The sequence below is a fragment of the Bos indicus x Bos taurus genome, chromosome X (assembly GCF_003369695.1).
Source record: "Bos indicus x Bos taurus breed Angus x Brahman F1 hybrid chromosome X, Bos_hybrid_MaternalHap_v2.0, whole genome shotgun sequence".
Lineage (NCBI taxonomy): Eukaryota > Metazoa > Chordata > Mammalia > Artiodactyla > Bovidae > Bos > Bos indicus x Bos taurus.
The window spans coordinates 69,528,283-69,551,780 of NC_040105.1; the positions used below are offsets into that span (position 1 = coordinate 69,528,283).

General features: G+C 37.4%; 1 protein-coding gene across 8 annotated transcripts in view; it reads right to left on the minus strand.

The window, feature by feature from the left end:
• ATRX (ATRX, chromatin remodeler) overlaps positions 1-23,498 on the minus strand; it is a 285,940-nt gene that overhangs the window by 3,491 nt on the left and 258,951 nt on the right. For all 8 annotated transcript variants that reach the window (XM_027534136.1, XM_027534135.1, XM_027534130.1 and 5 more), the window contains 4 exons: positions 2,883-3,032; positions 1,908-2,033; positions 1,051-1,146; positions 415-543 (listed from right to left, as the gene is read on the minus strand). In XM_027534136.1, coding sequence (XP_027389937.1) covers positions 415-543; positions 1,051-1,146; positions 1,908-2,033; positions 2,883-3,032 — 501 coding nt within the window. The remainder of the gene's footprint in view (positions 1-414; positions 544-1,050; positions 1,147-1,907; positions 2,034-2,882; positions 3,033-23,498) is intronic.

A 23,498-nucleotide genomic window follows, 5' to 3' on the forward strand; every position in this document is an offset into this window, starting at 1 on the left:
AATTTAGTAGGAACCTGTGTCATGTATCATTTATAGCTCCACTTGTTATCTCAAATTAAATATATTAAAAAGTATACTTATTTGTGGAAGTTGTTTAAAAATAGTAAATGTGGTAAGAAAAGTCTGGCAAAAATTCCTTTCTAGATGTCCAGAATATACAAAAGTGAAATTATATGGAAGAGATGCTATGTAAACTTCAAGGAGATTCATTTGGGAAGCTGTTGCTCCTTTGCAACAAAAGATATTACCTTTATTTGACATTACTAGGTTTATGAATAAAATTTCTTCTGGGAATAACCAATGACCATCCATCCAACCACATGTGGGAACAGATATCAACACAGATGTCACACAAACTCGTTATTATAAATTCAAGAAAATTAAACATAACCTAGAGATACTCTGAATTCTTACCATCTGTTGTTTTGTCAACACGTCATTGTAGATTGCCTCTCTTCGTTTGACATCAAGCTCCTGGCTGGCTTGTCTACTTAATGCTAATGCCTGTACCTGGGCCTCTGAGAGATTCATGTTTTCCTTCCACTGGAAGAAAAATTTCTATTTATTCCTTATTGCAGTAGAATTGAAGAAAATAAAATATTTATGGTCCTTAAAGATATTCAGGATTTTTAAAGTTTTCTTTCCCCCTTTTCCTTTAATCTTTTCTAAAGAAGACAATGATGTAAAAGCAAGGTACTAAACTGTCCACTGTTGTACAAGGGTTAGCTATGCCTAGAGAAAAACTATTTGGATTTAATTCATGCAACTGGTAATTAAAATATGTTTATATAAACAACACATACATTTCCATGATTAACTGATTTCCCAATTCTTCAATTGTACATTTCTCTTTTGTACCAACATCTTGATAAAACTGAGATATATAGCTTGGCACTATTATACAGTTCACTAGTGTTTTACTGTTGTAAATCAAGTTATAAGAATTACGGTCTTTCCCCCACAGAAGTAGTGAAGCAAAAAACAAAAATCAGAATGAATGGTGGGAATAAGAATTGCAAGTTGGTATAAGACAATTGCCAATTAACTTACTACAGCTGAAATTATATCTTCAAGAGGCTGAATCCTCACTGCTGTCACACTGTTTGTTGCTTCCACAACTTTTTCTCTTCCTTGATTAATGAGGTCCTAGAATAATGCAAGAAATATCTTTATCAGGGCACATAAAAAGACAGCTTAGTTTTAAAAGTATAGGGAGCCTTTCTCTTGCCAATTTACAACATGTGGCCTTAAAAATCTTTAATTGAAAAGTACAGCAAAATTCAGCATCAATAAAATGGAGTAAAACTCATCAGTGAGGGTCTTGTTAGGAAGATAAAAATTGGGTTCTATTGTACCAATAATTTAATAATTTAAATGACTCCATAAGCACATTTTAAAAAGAAAATCACATATTCAATTACATTATTTAATTACTGGTATATTAAAACCTAGTCTTTCTTATTTAACTCATCATTGATCCTATTTTTAAATTATTTCATAATACTGTACATTATCATACACTTAAAGTAGCATCTTCACTGCTTTAGAATGTAGATCAATGTGTGTATTTATCCCACTTTCAAACATTAAGTAATTTGCTTATTCAAAATATTTTATAACTGAAGAAAGTGCTATTTCTCTAGCCAGTCAGCTACCCTATTGTTTCTTAATTAAAATAATTCAAACTATATTAATTCAAGGCCTGATTTCTTTGTGCTCTGAACAAACCACATTTTATTATAACTACGCTGGTTCAAAAAGGTCAACAAACAAAAGAAAAATTTCTTGGTCTATTCAGAGGTAATCTTTTGGGGAATGTGATATTCCTGCATAGGAAACCCTCAACAACAAGGCATTTGAAATTGCCTTTAATTCAAGGCAAAATACTTTCGTACTTCACAACTTACCTCCAGCTGTTGATTACTCATTGCTGATAGGGCTCCCAAATTGAAAGGAATATAAGGAGTTTGAGAGTTAAAACTGACAGGGGGTAAATTGGTCCCAGTTGGTATGTTGAAACGCATGGTCAGTCCCTACAAACAAAAAATTATGCACTTTCCACATTGTGATTTAAAACGTGAAATTCTACATCACCTACTGGTTAAGAAAAAAACCCACATTCTCAGATCTAGGAAATTATTAACACTCTTCCACACACAAATAAAACACCCTTTTCATCTGAAACCAAGATCTTATTACACAGAAAGCTTTAACCCCTAAAGGTGTAGTCTTTTCTGATAATTTGCACAGTATGGGGCAACTCAGAGAATTCTGATGAGACTCCTAAAATCACAATGTTAAAGAAGTTTAGTACAATGAATTAGGAGTTTAAAATGGATTCGGGTATTAGGATAAGGTTTCCCATGCTCAGGCACATTTTTGCTCAAGTGAGGTGGTATTTAAAACAGAGGTGGAACTATTTTAAATAAAGTTGCTGCTGTAGATTGACATTAATGTCCAATAATGGAGTATTTTTGTGTTCTGATAATCGGTCAAAACTTTGAGTTTGGTACACAAGCTAAAGCAACATTTACCACTACCTCCAAACTCAAGTTCCTGTATGTCTGTTACTACAGTAAGGGTGTTGATGGAAGTTAAGTGATGCTAAATATACAGCTTCCCACTAATCTCTCAATTTAGCAAGTGCTAATCAGAAATGAGGTTACTACTCTTTAAAGGGAAACATTTTCTTCTCTCCTCTCCTTCGAGTCTACCACCAAAGGTAGCCAAAGCCCATAAACAGACACCCAAACTTGGGGGACTCTCTTCCTGAAGATTCACTATATTATTACTTTTTCCAAATGTGACCCTTTTCTTCCTCCACTGTTCTTTTAAATGACTAACAACAAAAACAACAACAAAAAGCATTTCAGATGAACTACCTTCTTCTCTGCTTCATATTCAGCCCAAGCTGCTTTTCTTTCTTCTTCAGTCAACTCTTCTTCTTCTTTGTGGTCCAAAAGAGAATCATGTTCATGATATCCTACAATGTGTTCTTTATGTATTTGAAGAAGTTCTGCAAGTATGGTGTCCTGTTTAGAAAGGTTGAAATAATAGTTATTTTCTCCCTCTGGATCATATCTCCATAGTTCTTTGACCTACTGTTAGTCTAGAAACTCGCTACTATACATATTTCTGATATATATGATAAATTACCTAGAAAACATTCACAATACATGCAATACCAGCCTCTTATGTAAGAATGTCATATTTATACAGCATGTTTTAGGGGTTCAATTTTTTAATGACTACTTTTCATCTTTCAAGCTTTCTTATTCCAACATTTTTCTAATTTTTTCCTATGCATTTTGTTTTGTGCTTTTTTCAAAGTTGAAAAAAAAAAGGCTAACGTAAGTCTGCTAAATTCATAGATGCTTTTGCTAAAAATCATGGCTATTCCTGTTCATAAATATTTAACACCTGTATTTATTTATTTTGCTGCACCAGGTCTCTTAGTTGCGGCATGCAGGATCTTTGATCTTCGCTGTAGCATGTGGCATCTTTATAGCTGCAGCATGAGAACTCTAAGTTGCAGCATGTGGGATCCAGTTTCCAGACAAGGGATTGAACCTGAGCCCCCTGCACTGGGAGCACCAGAGTCTTAGTCACTGAACCATCAGGGAAGTCCCTTAACAACTTTATTTTCATAATCACTCTACCTACCAACCACTATACTAACAAAATCCAAATCTAAATTAATCAAAATAGCTACAGAACAGTTTAACTGGAACATCAGTTCAGTTCAGTTCAGTCACTCAGGCATGTCCGACTCTGTGACCACATGAATCGCAGCACGCCAGGCCTCCCTGTCCATCACCAACTCCCAGAGTTCACTCAGACTCACGTCCATCGAGTCAGTGATGCCATCCAGCCATCTCATCCTCTGTCGACCCCTTCTCCTCCTGTCCCCAATCCCTCCCAGCATAAGAGTCTTTTCCAATCAATCAACTCTTCGCATGAGGTGGCCAAAGTACTGGAGTTTCAGCTTCAACATCAGTCCTTCCAAAGAACACCCAGGGCCAATCTCCTTCAGAATAGACTGGTTGGATCTCCTTGCAGTCCAAGGGACTCTCAAGAGTCTTCTCCAACACCACAGTTCAAAAGCATCAATTCTTCGGCACTCAGCCTTCTTCACAGTCCAACTCTCACATCCATACATGACCACTGGAAAAACCATAGCCTTGACTAGATGGACCTTTGTTGGCAAAGTAATGTCTCTACTTTTTAATATGCTATCTAGGTTAGTCATAACTTTTCTTCCAAGGAGTAAGTGTTTTTTAATTTCATGGCTGCAGTCACCATCTGCAGTGATTTTGGAGCCCCCAAAAATAAAGTCTGCCACAGTTTCCACTGTTTCCCCATCTATTTGCCATGAAGTGATGGGACCAGATGCCATGATCTTCGTTTTCTGAATGTTGAGCTTTAAGCCAACTTTTTCACTCTCCACTTTCACTTTCATCAAGAGGCTTTTTAGTTCCTCTTCACTTTCTGCCACAAGGGTGGTGTCATCTGCATAACTGGAACATACAGTCCTTCTATTTCAACTGTAAGAAACTCAAATATAAATTACACTATAAGGACCTAGGATCAAATTTAAATTGATATACATTATTTATCATTTTATTATCAAAGTGTCTTTTTTTTAAAGTCATGATGTCTTATGTCAGTCTTTTAAGGTGAAAAAACTAAAAGCTTAAAACTTGGAATCACTTATATACTCAGTAAGAACCCCAAACTCCTGCTCTGTTAAAGTGAACCATGGATATGTCATTTGCTAACAAAAAATTTAAAATATTCACAAGCTGTGTATTAAGAAATTAAAGATGAAAACCTGGATATATAGAAGGCAAATTAATTCACTTTACAAAAGGACTTTCTATAGCTTCTAACAGCAAGATTCCTTAGAACACACTTTCTAAACTGAGTGAATTTAATGAAGGAATGTAAATAATTACTGGTCAAAGGAAGGTACAGGGAAGCATATAGCACATTAAATTTAATCTATATTAAATAATGCTTAATGCCTGCCTAAGTTTTAGCATAGACAAAGCCCACACTTACAAAGAATTTTGTCTTTACATCTTCAACCATATCTACAGTATACAATTCAGCACAGGATAGGAGCTCAAATGTTTGTTATGTAACTCAAGATGAAAAATTCAACTCATGAGGCCCTAAGTTTTTTTTTTTTTTTTTTTCTGTACAAAAGCAAATGCTGACACCAATTCCAACCATTTTGATACCTGGTATTATGTTAACAAACTTTTTATCTTGCCACATCAATAAACACTTGAAAGAATCATTTCATAATTTCATGAAAGAAAATGATTTTTTTAAATGGACATATCTGTAATTAAGATTTTACAATTAATTTTGAATGCATGTGCTATTTCTTTGGTTGAAAACATTAAAAGACCATATAAGGTTCAAGAAAGAAAGTCTTCTGGTGGAATGCATATATGCTAATAAATTTAGTTCTTTATTTTTTGGTTTACTTATTTTAAAATGTTAACTAAACATTTCTCTTCTGCACCAGTATAGAAATCTGCCATCAAAGCTGACTTTCTCTGGCCTATGGCATACAGAACATGTTTATCACAACTAGATAGATCTCCAAAGTTCAAAGTTACTAACCAGGCAGGCAGAGAGATAGGGCAATCTGAATTAAATTTTGTTAAAAGATAATGCTTCCTTAGATGTGTGTCTCCCATGGTTACCCCACCCCACCCCATGCATGACTCAGAAGTGAGGTATGTAATAAAACCAGATAACACTGACTAATATTTTTAGCAAGTGACCATGCCAAATATAATTAGGAAAGTCAGCTGTTCACAAAATACCAAATAAATTACAAGATAGAAATGTTCTATGGATAATCCCAATTTCACTTCTGTTTGACAATAAGTGATGTTCTTAAAAGAACTGTAGTCAAAAATCACTTCATTTCTCTAAGACAGTAACCTAAGGGAAAGAGCAGCAGAAACTGAATTTATTTTTCAGCTGTATGCTTCTCTCTATAACAGTGGATAATAACTTAATCTAGTTATGACTGTGAGTTAAACATGGATGAAATGCTCTACAGTTACATGTGTAACAGGATGATATAAGAATAGCAGGAATAAATGAAATACCCAATTCTCTGGAAAGTAATACTATGTCAATTAAGTATAGCATTTATTTCTCAATTATAAATGCCATGATTCATATATTAACTACTTTTTATAATTAGAGAAAAAGCCTTTGCAGAAATGCATGCACACACATATACACAAACAACGCTCATATATACCCTTTTTAAAAAGTGTCTGTATCCTGATTTTCAACCAAACTTATCATCTTGAAATTGGTAGAAAATAATGTTCAGAGAGGCAAAGTAACTTTTTCCCCAATCACAGAGCTACAGACTAGCTGGGATTAGAAGATAAATTTCCTGACTCCTATCCAGTGATCATTCTACCACACTGTAAAGAATGACCGTTTTCTTGAGGCATGGTTCCTCCATTTCCCAGATCTATTCTCTTTAAAAAAGAAGAATTCCCTAAAGGATTGCAGAGGAAGGAGAAACTTAAGTAGGTCTATTTTTTTCCACTTTTAACACTTCTGTTCTTTTTGAAGTTTTTAAAAACAAATGTGTTAATTTTTTAATAAAAGAAAATATAAAAGTTGAAATAAAAACAATAAGTAGACACAAACATAAAAGGTCAGTTCATGCTTAGCCTGAACCTGACAAGAACTGTTTAACCATTTTCATCTTCAGGAGATAGTCATTCTATGAAATCCCATTTCTGAAACCTTGTAATGTCTTCTCCCCACCAGATTTAAGATCTATGATATCAAGTCAAACATGATTGCCTAACTATGGTTAGACTATGATTCAGCTTCCACCCATGCAATAATTTTCATTTTGACCCACAGTCAATTAAAATGCCAACAAATCAGAGGAAAAGTGCACGTAACATACCTTCGTATCATTAAAAACTTTTGGACCCTTTTCCTAAAACATTACCTCCCTCCTAACATCAAGCGAAATAACCATATTGCTTTTACTAGCCACAACACTCCCTTCTTTTCAGAATTTTTAAAATTTTTAATGGAAATGATGTTATAATTCCCGTTATAAAACCTAGAGATAACTACCGGTAACATTTGTGTATATCGCTCCACACATTTATATTTTACACACGTGTGTGTATATAAATTTTCACATAAAAATGGGATTGTACTATACTTTACTACTATACTTTAAAACCTACTTTTCTGCCTTAATATCTGTCCATGAACATTATTTTACACAAACTACAGAACCTTCATTGGTTTTAATTGTGTACATTATATAGATATACTTTATCATTTGGGCTCCAAAATCACTGCAGATGGTGACTGCAGCCATGAAATTAAAAGACGCTTACTCCTTGGAAGGAAAGTTATGACCAACCTAGATAGCATATTGAAAAGCAGAGACATTACTTTGCCAACAAAGGTTCGTCTAGTCAAGGCTGTGGTTTTTCCTGTGGTCATGTATGGATGTGAGAGTTGGACTGTGAAGAAGGCTGAGTGCCGAAGAATTGATGCTTTTGAACTGTGGTGTTGGAGAAGACTCTTGAGAGTCCCTTGGACTGCAAGGAGATCCAACCAGTCCATTCTGAAGGAGATCAGTCCTGGTTGTTCTTTGGAAGGACTGATGCTAAAGCTAAAACTCCAGTACTTTGGCCACCTCATGTGAAGAGTTGATTCATTGGAAAAGACTCTGATGCTGGGAGGGATTGGGGGCAGGAGGAGAAGGGGACGGCAGAGGATGAGATGGCTGGATGGCATCACTGACTCGATGGACGTGAGTCTGGGTGAACTCCGGGAGTTGGTGATGGACAGGGAGGCCTGGCGTGCTGGGATTCATGGGGTCGCAGAGAGTCGGACACGACTGAGCGACTGAACTGAACTTAACTGAACTGAATTATTCTCTTAAGAGTTTATTATATGTTTATGCCACTTCTAGGTTTTAATTATCACCAAATCTGCAATGAAATAGGTTAATGGATAAATTTTAATGTATATCAACCACTTGTTCATACAATAATATGCCAACAATACTCAGGGACTTAGACAAGTACCCCTTACCATTATCATCATTTTAGCAAAGAAAAGACGACATATAAGCTAACTGACTTTTAAAGGAACGAGATTCATTTATACATTTCAAAAGTAGGAAAGCAGAAATCTTTCTTCGAGAGTGTTGTTTAAGACACAGTAAGAGAAAAAAGATACAGGATTTCTGATACAAAGTGTTTCTACAACTTTCCCATTTAAATTAATTGCAGCATACTGTCAATACAAGAAATAGATGATGAAATGAATAGGGCAAAAAATATCTGCAACAGGATCCTCAGAGTATTTCTTTGGGAAAAAAAGTTTTGCAAAGTCTAGTACAAGTAATAAAAACTAATAAAGAAAAATTTTATCCCAATATACAATATGATCAGAGAGAGGTGTTTTTTTTTTATTTCCCCCTTAAACCATGCATTATATTAGTTGCTATAGTAACACTATTATTGAAAATAATACTGGAGCAGAATCTATAATCACTCAGCCAACAGTCATCAAAATGAGATTTAAATTATATCCAAATGTGTACCTTTACTTTTCTTTGTCTAAACTTTATTTCTCCTTAAATAAGTGAAAAACTTAGAAGCTGGGAAAACCATGGTCTACATTCTAGCTAATAACCTAAATTAGTTTGAGCTTTAAAATGACTAGTCCAATTAATAAATGAAAATTAACGATAAACTACAAGTTTAAGTTAATTACTTAGGAGTTTAAAGTATTTGGCAAGCTGACAAAAATTTCCATTTAATTAATTATGAAATTAAACCTTGAAAATAAAAATTTAAAAAAAACAATCAAGCTTTGCCTAGGGGTGGGGGCAGGGGTTTGCCATGTTTTAAAATATTTCGCTTGCTATCACTTTGAATTTGAGTATTATAATATCTAGAAATAACACTAGAATACTTACGTGCCACAGGATCCACTCAAAAAGCTATGAAAAAAATTCCTTTTATTAAATAAGTCTAGATTCTTAATAAAGAAACTCAATATTCCTAGTCAAAAAAGTTTCTACTTTCAAATTTAAAGCCCGTTTCTTCCCAAACTACCTAAGGGGAAAAAATGCAACATATTTGAAAGTGACTAAAATCACTACAGATGGTGACTGCAGCCATGTTACTCCTTGGAAGGAAAGTTATGACCAACCTAGATAGCATATTCAAAGGCAGAGACCTTACTTTGTCAACAAAGGTCCATCTAGTCAAGGCTATGGTTTTTCCTGTGGTCATGTATGGATGTGAGAGTTGGACTGTGAAGAAGGCTGAGTGCAGAAGAATTGATGCTTTTGAACTGTGGTGTTGGAGAAGACTCTTGAGAGTCCCTTGGACTGCAAGGAGATCCAACCAGTCCATTCTGAAGGAGATCAGCCCTGGGATTTCTTTGGAAGGACTGATGCTAAAGCTGAAACTCCAGTACTTTGGCCACCTCATGCAAAGAGTTGATTCATTGGAAAAGACCCTGATGCTGGGAGGGATTGAGGGCAGGAGGAGGAGGGGACGACAGAGGATGAGATGGCTGGATGGCATCCCTGACTCGATGGACGTGAGTCTCAGTGAACTCCGGGAGTTGGTGATGGACAGGGAGGCCTGGCGTGCTGCGATTCATGGGGTCACAAAGAGTCGGACACGACTGAGCGACTGATCTGAAAGAGCTAGTAAGGAGAAGGCAATGGCAACCCACTCCAGTACTCTTGCCTGGAAAATCCCACGGACAGAGGAGCCTGTGGTCCTGTGGTCCACGGGGTCGCAAAGAGTCTGACACGACTGAGCGACTTCACTTTCACTTTTCACTTTCATTCATTGGAGAAGGAAATGGAAACCCACTCCAGTGTTCCTGCCTGGAGAATCCCAGGGATGGTGGAGCCTGGTGGGCTGCCGTCTATGGGGTCACACAGAGTCAGACACGACTGAAGCGACTTAGCAGCAGCAGCAGCAGCCGCAGAGAGCTAATAAATGAAGTTCACATACCACCTCATATCAGATTTTGAGGTCAAGAGCACATAAACCTTGCCAAAGAGTATTTATAAATATAATCCAGATTCTCAAATTGTAGGTAAGAATAAGTTAGTGACAACTGTAGAACTTGTAACTTTCAAGGAAAGAAAAGGCAGGCCTGACACTTACTTGTCCTTTTTATTTGCTCAGTCGAGCCCGACTCTTTGTCACGCCATGGACTATAGCCCACCAGGCTCCTGTGTACATGGGATGCTCCAGGCAAAGATACTGGAGTGTTTTGCCATTTCCCTCTCTAGGGGATCTCCCGACCCAGGGATCGAACCGGTAGAGATTAAAAGCTAGAATCTCCTTTGATAAGAATGTTTGACACTCAATTAACATTTAAAGAACCAGATACTATATTTAGCATTTAACCTTTAAAAACTGGTTATCCATTACAATTCTTATACATGACATATGCCACTCACTGTGATGTAAAGAGTGCCATTCTATATTTTTATATGACTGTAGTGACTTTCTAGAGGTTGCAGCTTTCCAAGAAGAGCCTGAATTGGAACTCAATTCTTATGTTATACAATCTGGAGTTCACATTATTTCTTTAGTTTATTAACAGTGTTACATCCTCTAACACAACCATAGGCGTGTTATAAAAAGTATATGAAAATAGGAGGGAAAGTAGTTTTTTTGGCAGTTCAAATTACATTTAAAGAAAGAAAACATTAAAATGTAAAAGTTAAAATGGTTTAAAAAATGATGTAAGATCAACTAGTGATTCTTATTTTGATCAAATCTCTCCCACAATTTATACTCCTTTTAAGGTTCTAAAGTAATAAATTTGATACAAAAAGCTCAGTCATGAAAACCTCAGTAAATGAAGAGACATTCACCTACTTAATTCCCCTGTAAGTATTACAGTTTCAGTTTTCCACTGTCCCTATTCCTGGAAGTGTTATAAGACACATTTGAACCAATCAACCTCAATAACATATTTTAGGATATTAAAATGCTGTGGCACTCAAGTATCTATAGTAATTCACAATCACTGTCATTTCAACATGTTAGTTATATCCTTCTGAACTTCTCTAAATGAAAATGAAAAAAAAAAAAAAAAACTGAGAGGACATATAGCCTTGCTTACCATGTTTCTCTCTGCAACAATTTTATGTATAAACATCAGTATAATTTTGCAGGAATCAATTGATTTGATTAAAAGAAAAAGACAGCCTTTTTAATTTTAGAGGAAAGTTTAATGGCAGAATAATGGTAAAAAATCTACCTGCAATGCAGGAGACACGAGTTCAGTCCCTGGGTCAGCAAGATCCCATGAAGGAAATGGCAACCCATTCCAGTATTCTTGCCTGGAAAATCCCATGGACAGAGGAGCCTGGTGGGCTACAGTTCATGGGGTCGCAAAAGAGTCAGACATGACCTAGCAACTAAACAACAACATATATGTGTGTGTTGTGCGTGTGTGTACACACACACAGAGTTATATAACTTTTTCAATTGGGAGGCTTTATATGTAGTAGTAAAGCTCACAGAGTCTAGAGTACGGCTCCAACAGCATTCTGGGCAATGATGGAATGTGCTGTGTTTGCACTGTCTGATTTGGCAGCCACTAGTCACATGTTGGAGAAGGAAATGGCAACCCACTCCAGTGTTTTTGCCTGGAGAATCCCAGGGATGGCAGAGCCTGGTGGGCTGCCATCTATGGGGTCGCACAGAGTCAGACACGACTGAAGTGACTTAGCAGCAGCAGCAGTCACATGTTGGAGAAGGCAATGGCACCCCACTCCAGTACTCTTGTCTGGAAAATCCCATGGACAGAGAAGCCTGGTAGGCTGCAGTCCATGGGGTCTCGAAGAGTCAGACACGACTGAGCAACTTCACTTTCACTTTTCACTTTAATACATTGGAGAAGGAAATGGCATCCCACTCTGGTGGTCTTGCCTGGAGAATCCCAGGGATGGGGGAGCCTCATGGGCTGCTGTCTATGGGGTCGCACAGAGCTGGACATGACTGAAGTGACTTAGCGGCAGCAGCAGCAGTCACATGTAGCCTCTGAGCACTTGAAATGTGACTAATGTGTTGCAGAAACTAAGATTTTAATATTTTTTTCTTGGTCAGTTAACTGGGATCAAGAAAAGATTCTTACCAGGTTTTATTTACCACTTTCTCTTATATTCAACACCTTTTCTAAAGGTCTAAAGCAGACTCTCAATTTAAAAAACTAACAATGTATTCCCATACACAGAGAGTAGTTTTTAAACCTTAACCAAGTCTTTCTAATGAAAAATTCATTGGACAAAATCAACAAGACAAATTATCTGATGTCAGAATTGTCCTAGAAAATTCTAGATATATGGCTGTCATAATTATAGAAGGACCAGTTATTACCTGTTCTAAGAACATACATATGTAAATACATTTTAGCTGATGCTTAAAGGATACCTCTCATTACCTAAAATGAAAGCATAATAAGCCAAAGCAATTTATTTATGTGAGGATCAAATCAACTTATTGCTCTTATTTTACCAGAGACTGAAGCACAAAGAGCAAGTGATTTGTTAGTAAAATTTCTTATGTTTATTTAAAGTATCTTGTTGAATTTTTTCCCTTCTCTCTTTAAAAGAATTTTAATTTCATTATTATTATTGTGGTATAGCTGATATACAATATCATGTTTCAAGTGTGCAACGTAGTGATTCACAATTTTTAAAGGTTATACTCCACTTATAATGATAAAATACTGTCTATATTCCCTGTGCTATATAATATATCCTTGTAACTTATTTATTTTATACATAATAGTTTGTACCTCTTAATCCCCAACCTTTATCTTGCTCCTCCTCCCTTCCAGCTCCTCACTTGTAACCACTAGTTCATTTTCTACATCTGTGAGTCTGTTTCTTTTTTGTTAAATTCACTAGCTTGGTGTATTTTTAGATTCCACATATAAGTGACATCCTACAGTATTTGTCTTTCTCTGGCTGACTTATTTCACTATGCAAAATAGCCTTCAACTCCATCCATGTTATTGCAAATGGCAAAATTTCATTTTTTATGGCTGAGCAGTATTCCATTGTATATATAAATTACCATATCTTGTTTATTCATTCATCTGTTGATAAACACTGACATTGCTTCCATATCTTGGCTAGTGTAAGTAATGCTGCTATGAACACTGGGGTGCACATATATTTTTGAATTACTATTTTCATTTTTGGGGATATATACACAAAAGTATAACTGCTGGGTCATCTGGTAGTTCCATTTTTAGTTTTCTAAGAAACCTCTTTTGGAATTCTAACTTTGCTCCTATTAAACTGGGTAATCTCTCAGAAACAATTCCCTTACTACAAAGGGGTAATACCACCTGTAACTCATAGGATTATTGTAAGGATTAAAAGAGATTATGTTTTTAAAAGGAACATAGCACAAGCACTTGATATGTATTACTTCCTTTTCCCCATAACTTGCCTTATCTTTTTTTTAAAGAATACTAATCTCATTTTACACACCATCTATGAAACATTCTTGTCAGAAAATATCTGCCATGAATCTAATCAAACTTTTGGATCTAATTTTCAGTTTACAGAATATATAAGATATAGAAATTCAAATTCACCATTAGGAAATAAATCCAGAATGAAGGGAGGGAAGGTGACTGCACTAAATTAAAGAAATATATAGAGAGACACCACAACCAAGTACAGTACACCTTGAGTGGATCCTGGTTTGAACAAAGAAACTGTAACAAACATTTTTAAGACAAGTTGGTTAATCTGAATATTAATATGGATGTGGCATTTGATGATGCTAGGAAATTAAGAATGATTAATTTTATGTTATTGTGATTATAATTTAGAGATTTATACTAAAATATTTACAACCAAAATATATTCTTGTAATTTAAAATATTTTAGAAAAATAGAGGCAAATGTGGTGAAATACTAACAACTATTAAATCTAGGTGATGGGTATATGGGTATACATTACATTTTTCTAGTTTGAAAATTTCACAATAGGAATAATTTTTAATTAACTTTTTAAACCTATTTTATCTGTGATAAGGGAAACAGTAGACTATACGGCAGAATTCTGGGACAGCCCAAAGTTGAAAAGATGGCTCCATATGCATTCTAGCCTTAGTTAGCTCTCTATTTTAGCAAATCAGTTTCCTCCAAGTTACCTCTCTACAGATGTTTGAAACACCTAAACCGAATGCAAAAATGCATGATGACACTGTTCTAAGAACTTCATATGAATTATCTAATTAGTCACAATAACTCTATGAAGTACACACTATTTTTAACCCCCTTATTACTGATGAGATATCTAAGATCGTAATTCAGCATGGGGTGCTGGTTCCCTTCCTGACAATCAACCTGCAGGAAAAACTACAGAAGGTAAAATGAAACATGTAGTCCAGGAACTTAGAGAGATACACGTGTGTGTGCAACATCACTAGGGTGACAAAATGGGCATCATATGCCACCTGAGGCAGAGTTATTGAAAAAATAATTCAGAGTAAGCATGATAGGTGCATTTAAGGAAATAAGGGGAAATATTAGCAATATGAAATTGAAATAAAACATATCTTAAAAGTATCAAAATGAAGTATTTCAGATAAAAAAAATCATTGAAATAACTAACTCAATGGATAGTTTAAGTAGCAGGAGAAGTACAGCTGAAGACTAACTTAGCTAGGAGATCATACTGAGACACTTTCACAAAAGATAGCAGGAAAGGATAAAGAAATAGGAAATGCAAAAGAAAAGCTAAAAGATATGGAAGCTAAAAGCATAATAACAGTCTCAGAAAGTGAAGTCGCTCAGTCATGTCCACCTCTTCGCGACCCAATGGACTGCAGCCTGCCAGTCTCCTCTGTCCATGTGATTTTCCAGGCAAGAGTACTGAAGTGGGTTGCCACTGCCTTCTCCAAAATAGTCTCAGAAGGAGATGCAAATAAAACTGGAGAGAATGAGTTTTTTATTATAATGGATACTAATTTCCCAGAATGATAGATCAAGAAAATGAGGCACAGAGAAGTCAAGTAACCTGATATGGTCAAGATTCAAACCTCAGTCTTGCCTGAGAGCCCTTGACTTTAACCACCATGCTATACTGACTCAGTACTGAAGATCAATATATTCAGCATTAAAGATAATTAAGAAGGACTGGAATTAGCTGTGCCACTTTAGGATTTTGCAGTAACTAAAAGATAAAATCTATACTCTCCACTATTACACACCTGTCAGTTCAGTTCAGTTCACTCAGTCATGTCCAACTCTTTGCAACCCCATGAATCGAAGCACGCCAGGCCTCCCTGTCCATCACCATCTCCCAGAATTCACTCAAACTCACGTCCATCGAGTCGCTGATGCCATCCAGCCATCTCATCCTCTGCCGTCCCCTTCTCCTCCTGCCCCCAATCCTTCCCAGCATCAGAGTCTTTTCCAATGAGTCAACTCTTCGCATGAGATGGCCAAAGTACTGGACTTTCAGCTTCAACATCAGTCCTTCCAATGAACACCCAGGGCTGATCTCCTTTAGAATGGACTGGTTGGATCTCCCTGCACTCCAAGGGACTCTCAAGAGTCTTCTCCAACACCACAGTTCAAAAGCATCAATTCTTTGGCACTCAGCTTTCTTCACAGTCCAACTCTCACATCCATACATGACCACAGGAAAAACCATAGCCTTGACTAGACGGACGTTTGTTGGCAAAGTAATGTCTCTGCTTTTCAATATGCTATCTAGGTTGGTCATAACTTTCCTTCCAAGGAGTAAGCGTCTTTTAATTTCATGGCTGCAATCACCATCTGCAGTGATTTGGGAGCCCAAAAAATAAAGTCTGCCTCAGTTTCCACTGTTTCCCCATCTATTTGCCATGAAGTGATGGGACCAGATGCCAGAATCTTAGTTTTCTGAATGTTGAGCTTTAAGCCAACTTTTTCACTCTCCTCTTTCACTTTCATCAAGAGGCTTTTTAGTTCCTCTTCACTTTCTGCCATAAGGGTGGTGTCATCTGCATATCTGAGGTTATTGATATTTCTCTGGGCAATCTTGATTCCAGCTTGTGCTTCTTACACACCTCTATAACACTGCAAATGCCTTTCCATAAACTCACAGTATTAAGAAGAAAGGTGAAGAGGTAGAGAAAAGGGAACCCTTGTGCACTGTTGGTAGAAAGTAAATTTGTGCAACCACTATGGATAACAACAGTATGGAGTGTCCTGAAAAACTGAGAAATAAAACTACCATATATATGATCCAGCAATTCCACTCCTGGGTATTTATCCAAAGAAAACTAAATACTAACTCAAAAAGATATTTGCAAATCCAACTTTAATGCAGCATTGCTTATAACAGCCAAGACATGGAAACAACCTAAGTATAATCCATGAATGAATGAATAAAGAAAATGGGTACATACAATGGTGCACACAATTGAATATTGCTGAATAAAAAAAGAGAAAATCCTGCCATTTTAAACAACATGGATGGGTGGTGAAGTCATTATGCTAAGTGAAATAAGTCATACTGAGAAAGAAAAATATTATACAACCTCACTTATATGTGAAATAGAAAAAAGCTGAAATTATAGAAACAGAGTAGAGTGATGGCTACAAGAAGCTGAAGTGTATGTGAAATGGAGAGATGTCTGCCAAAGGGTACAAATTTACAGTTATAAGCTGCTGAGTAAGTTCTGGTGATATACTGTACAGTGTATTGGCCACAGTTAATAATGTTGCTGCTGTCGTTCAGTGGCCCAGTCGTGTCCGAATCTTTGCAACCCCATGGACTGCAGCACGCTAGGCCTCCCTGTCCTCACCGTATTCCAAGGTTTGCCCAAGTTCATGTTCGTTGATTGGTGATGCCATCCAACCATCTTATCCTCTGACATCCTCTTCTTGTTCTGTCTTCAATCTTTCCCAGCATCAGGAACTTTTCCAATGAGTCGGCTATTCACATCAGATTACCAAAATACTGGAGCTTCAGGTTCAGCATCAGTCTTTCCAATGAGTATTCATGGTTGATTTCCCTTAAGATTGACTAGTTTAATCTCCTTGCTGTCCCAGGGACTCTCAGGAGTCTTCTCCAGCACCACACTTCGAAGGCATCAATTCTTTGGCATTCTGCCTTCTTTATGGCCCAGCTCTTACAACCATATGTGACCACTGAGAAGACCATAACCTTGACTATACTGACTTTCATTGGCAGAGCAATGTCTCTGCTTTTCAACATACTGTCTAGGTTTGTCATGCCTTTCCTGCCAAGAAGCAATCGTCTTCTGATTTCATGGCTGCAGTCACCATTTGCAGTGATTTTAGAGCCCAAGAAGAGGAAATATGTCACTACTTCCACCTTTCCCCTTCTATCTGACATGAAGTAATGGGGCCAGATGCCATGATCTTAGTTTTTTTAATATTTAGTTTTAAGCCAGCTCTTTCACTTTCCTCCTTCAACCTAATCAAGAGGCTCTTTAATTTCTCTTCCCTTTCTGCCATTAGAGTGGTATCATCCACATTATCTGAGGTTGTTGATTTTTCTCCCACTTATCTTGATTCTAGCTTGTAACTCATCCAGCCGTGTATTTCTCATGATGTGCTCAGCATATAGGTTAAACAAACAGGGTGACAGCAGACAGACCTGTTGTATACCTTTCTCTATCTTGAACCAATCAGTTGTCCTGTAGAGGGTTTTAACTGCTGCTTCTTGACTTGCATACAGGTCTCTTAGGAGATAGGTAAGATGGTCTGGAATTCCCATCTGTTTAAGAGCTTTCCACAGTTTGTTATGATCAACAGAGTCAAAGACTTTAGTGTAGTTGATGAAGGAGAGGCAGATGTTTTTCTGGAATTCCCTTGCTTTCTCTATGATCCAGCAAATGTTGGCAATTTGATGTCTGGTTCCTCTTCCTTTTCTAAACCCAGTTTGAAAATCTAGAATTTCTTGGTTCATGTAATGCTAAAGCCTAGCGTGCAAGATTTTAAGCATGATCTTACTAGCATTGGAGATGAGTGCAATTGTCTGATGGTTAGCACAATCTTTAGTATTACCCTTCTTGGAAACTGGGATAAGGATTGATCTTTTCCAGTCCTGTGGCCACAGCTGGGTCTTCCAGATTAGCAGACATACTGAATGTACAATCTTGATGGCATCACCCTTTAGGGTTTTGAATAGCTCTACTGGAATTCCATCTCATCCACTAGCTTTATTAATATCAGGATAACTGCCTTGTCATGGTGAAGGGGCTTGCATAACTCAATGAAGAAATGGGCCAGGCTGTCTACAAGACCTTCTAGAACTAACAACCAAAAAAGATTTCCTTTTCATTATAAGGGACTGGAATGCAAAAGTAGGAAGTCAAGAAACACCTGGAGTAACAGGCAAATTTGGTCTTGGAGTACAGAATGAAGCAGGGCAAAGGCTAATAGAGTTCTGCCAAGAGAACACACTGGTCATAGAAAACACGCTCTTCCAACAACACAAGAGAAGACTCTACACATGGAAATCACCAGATGGTCAACACAGAAATCAGATTCTTTATATTCTATGTGAAGATGGAGAAGCTCTATACAGTCAGCAAAAACAAGACCAGGAGCTGACTGTGGCTCAGATCATGAAATCTTTATTGCCAAATTCAGACTTAAATTGAAGAAAGTGGGGAAAGCCACTAGCCCATTCAGGTATGACCTAAATCAAATCCCTTATGACTATATAGTGGAAGTGAGAAATAGACTTAAAGGACTAGATCTGACAGACAGAGTGCCTGATGAACTATGGATGGAGGTTCGTGACACTGTACAGCAGACAGGAATCAAGACCATCCCCAAGAAAAAGAAATGCAAAAAAACAAAATGGCTGTCTGAGGAGGCCTTACAAATAGCTGTGAAAAGAAGAGAAGCGAAAAGCAAAGGAGAAAAGGAAAGATATAAGCATCTGAATGTAGAGTTCCAAAGAATAGTAAGGAGAGATAAGAAAGCCTTCCTCAGCCATCAATTCAAAAAGAAATGGAGGAAAACAACAGAATGGGAAAGACTAGAGATCTCTTCAAGAAAATTAGAGACACCAAGGGAAAATTTCATGCAAAGATGGGCATAAAAGGACATAAAGGACAGAAATGGTATGGATCGAACAGAAGCAGAAGATATTAAGAAGAGGTGGCAAAAATACACAGAAGAACTGTACAAGAAAGATCTTCATGACCCAGATAATGACAATGATGTGATCACTCACCTAGAGCCAGACATCCTGGAATGGGAAGTCAAGTGAGCCTTAGGAAGCATGACTACGAACAAAGCTACTGGAGGTGATTGAATTCCAGTTGAGCTATTTCAAATCCTGAAAGATGATGCTGTGAAAGTGCTGCACTCAACATGCCAGCAAATTCTGGAAAACTCAGCAGTGGTCACAGGACTGGAACAGGTCAGTTTTCATTCCAATCCCAAAGAAAGGCAATGCCAAAGAATGCTCAAACTATCACACAATTGCACTCATCTCACAAGCTAGTAAAGCAATGCTCAAAATTCTCCAAGCCAGGCTTCAGCAATACATGAACCGTGAAGTTCCAGATGTTCAAGCTAGTTTTAGAAAAGGCAGAGGAACCAGAGATCAAATTGCCAACATCTGCTGGATCATCGAAAAAGCAATAGACTTCCAGAAAAACATCTATTTCTGTTTTATTGACTATGCCAAAGCATTTGACTGTGTGGATCACAATAAACTGTGGAAAATTCTCAAAGAGATGGGAATACCAGACCACCTGACCTGCCTCTTAAGAAACGTGTATGCAGGTCAGGAAGCAAGAGTTAGAACTGGACATGGAAAAACAGACTGGTTCCAAATAGGAAAAGGAGTATGACAAGGCTGTATGTTGTCACCCTGCTTATTTAACTTACATGTAGAGTACATCGTGAGAAATGCTGGGCTGGAGGAAGCACAAGATGGAATCAAGATTGCCAGGAGAAATATCAATAACCTCAGATATGCAGATGACACCACCCTTACAGCAGAAAGTGAAGAAGAACTAAAGAGCCTCTTGACGAAAGTGAAAGAGGAGAGTGAAAAGGTTGGCTTAAAGCTCAACATTCAGAAAACTAAGATCATGGCATCCAGTCCCATCACTTCTTGGCAAATAGATGGGAAAACAGTGGAAACAGTGGCTGATTTTATTTTGGGGGACTCCAAAGTCACTGCAGATGGTGATTGCAGCTATGAAATTAAAAGACGCTTACTCCTTGGAAGGAAAGTTATGACCAACCTAGACAGCATATTAAAAAGCAGAGACATTACTTTGCCAACAAACGTCCGTCTAGTCAAGGCTATGGTTTTTCCAGTAGTCATGTATGGATGTGAGAGTTGGACTATAAAGAAAGCTGAGCGCCGAAGAATTGATGCTTTTGAACTGTGGCGTTGGAAAAGACTCTTGAGAGTCTCTTGGACTGCAAGGAGATCCAACCAGTCCATCCTAAAGGAGACCAGTCCTGGGTGTTCCTTGGAAGGACTGATGTTGAAGCTGAAACTCCAATACTTTGGCCACCTGATGTGAAGAGCTGACTCATTTGAAAAGACCCTGATGCTGGGAAAGATTGAGGGCAGCAGGAATAGGGGACGACAAAGGATGAGATGGTTGGATGTCATCACTGACTCAATGGACATGGGTCTGGGTAGACTCCGGCAGTTGGTGATGGACAGGGAGGCCTGGCGTGCTGCGGTTCATGGGGTCGCAAAGAGTCGGACACGACTGAGCAACTGAACTGAATGGTGTAGGGCCACCTGAGACAGACAAGTCATGGTGGAGAGTTCTAGCAAAATGTGATCCAATGAAAGAGGGAATGGCAAACGACTCCACTATACTTGCTGTGAGAACCTCATGAAGTGTATAAAAGGACATAGTTAATAATACTGTATTGTATATTTGAAAGTTGCTAAGAGAGAAGATCTTAAAACTTCTCTTCAAAAAAGTCTAACTATGTGCGATAATGGATGTTAACTTGACTTATTGCAGTGATCATTCTTAAATATACATATATATCAAATTATTATGTTGTACATCTGAAACTAACAAATTTATATATCAATCATCTCTCAATGGAAAAAAGCTGGATATAAAAAAGAAGGATAAAAGAAGTGTGATGTCCTATCAAAGCAGAATGCCCCAATTCACTATATTTTCACAAGTTTACTTATGTAACATATGTAGCACAGCAGAGTGTGGTAGTTAAAGGGTATGGGGGTCTGAGTTCAAATGCAGGTGAAACCACTTCTCTCTGTCATAATTTGATCACCTATAAACAGAAATAAACTCTACCAGCTTTATAAGAATGCTATAAGAATTCAATGCTAGTAAAGCCCTTAATACAGTACCTTGCTGCTGGGAAAACTGGACAACTATGTGTTTAAAGAATGAAATTAGAACATTCTCTAACACCATGTACAATGAACTCAAAATGGATTAATGGCTTAAATGTTAAGACCAGATGCTATAAAACTCCTAGAGGTAAATACAGGCAGGATACTCTTTGACAGAAATCACAGCAACATCTTTTTGGATTCGTCTCTAAGAGCAATGGAAATAAGAATGAAAATAAACAAATGGGACCTAATTAAACTTAGAAGCTTTTGCACAGCAAAGGAAACCATAAACAAAATGAACAGACAACATACAGACAGGGAGAAAATACTTGTAAATGATGCAACCAACAAGGTATTAATCTCCAAAATATACAAACAGCTTATATACCTCAACATCAAAAAACAAATAACTCAATCAAAAAATAAGCAAAAGTTCTAAATAAACATTTCTCCAAAGAAGACATACAGATAGCCAAAAAGCACATGAAAAGATGCTCAACACTGCTGCTGCTGCTGTTGCTGCTGCTGTTGCTAAGTCACTTCAGTCGTGTCCAACTCTGTGCAACCCCATAGACGGCAGCCCACCAGGCTCCCCCATCCCTGGGATTCTCCAGGCAAGAACACTGGAGTGGGTTGCCACTTCCTTCTCCAATGCATGAAAGTGAAATGTGAAAGTGAAGTTGCTCAGTCGTGTCTGACTCTGTGCGACCCCATGGACTGCTGCCTACCAGGCTCTTCCGTCCATGGGATTTTCCAGGCAAGAGTACTGGAGTGGGGTGCCATTGCCTTCTCCGTCAACACTGCTAATTAGTAGAAAAATGCAAATCAAAATTACAATGAGTCATCACCTAACACTGGTCAGAATGGCTATCATCAAAGAATCCACAAACAATAAATGCTGGAGAGGGTGTGGAGAAAAAGCAACTCTCCTATACTGTTGATGGGAATGCAAACTGGTACAGTTCCTATGAAAAACAGTATGGATATTCCTTAAAAAACTAAAAATGGAGCTGTCATATGGTCCTGCAATTCCACTCCTGGGCATATATCCAGAGAAAACCATAATTCAAAAAGATACACACACCCTAATGTTCACTGCAGCACTGTTCACAATAGCCAAGACATGGAAGCAACCTAAACCATTCACTGACAGATGAATGGATAAAGATGTCTCTCTCACACACACACACACACACAGGAATATTATTCAGCCATAAAAAGAATGAAGTAATGCCATTTGCAGCAACATGGAAGGAGCTAGAGATTATCCTAAGTGAACTAAGCCAGGCAGAGAAAGACAAGTATGTATCACTTATTTGTGGAATCTAAAAAAAAAAGGATACAAATGAACTTATTTATAAAACAGAAAGAGACTCAAAGACTTAAAACACAAACTTATGTTTACCGAAGTAGAAATGGGGACCGGGGAAGGGATAAATTAGGAGACTGGATTTAACATATATACATAACTATATACAAAATAGGTAACCAACAAGGATCTACTGTATATCACAGGGAACTATACTCAATATTTTATAATAATCTATCGTACAAGGGAAAAAAATCTGAAAAGGAATATGTATGTGTGTGTGTGTGTGCGTGCATGTGTGTGTGTGTGTGTGTGTATCTCAATCACTACTCTGTGCACCTGAAACTAATATTGTAAATCAACTATACTTCAATAAAAAATAAATAAAAACTCTGACATACACCCAAATATCCACATTTCAGAACCATGTGCCTATTTTTCTTCTCATAGCATTGATCACTGTCATACTTTACATTTTATGTATTTATTGGTGGTGGTTTAGATGCTAAGTCATGTCCGACTCTTGTGACCCCAAGGACTGTAGCCTGCCAGGCTCCTCTGTTCATGGGATTCTCCAGGCAGGAATACTGGAGTGGGTTGTCATTTCCTTCTCCATATGTCTTTATTAATACCTTCTTTATCATCTGTCTCTCCCCACTCACACAGCAATGGAAGCTTCGTAAGAGCAGGGCCTTTTGTCTGCTTTATGTGTTGCTGTAACCCCAGGATGTTGAACAGTGCCTGGCACATAATAGGTACAGAATACATTTTGG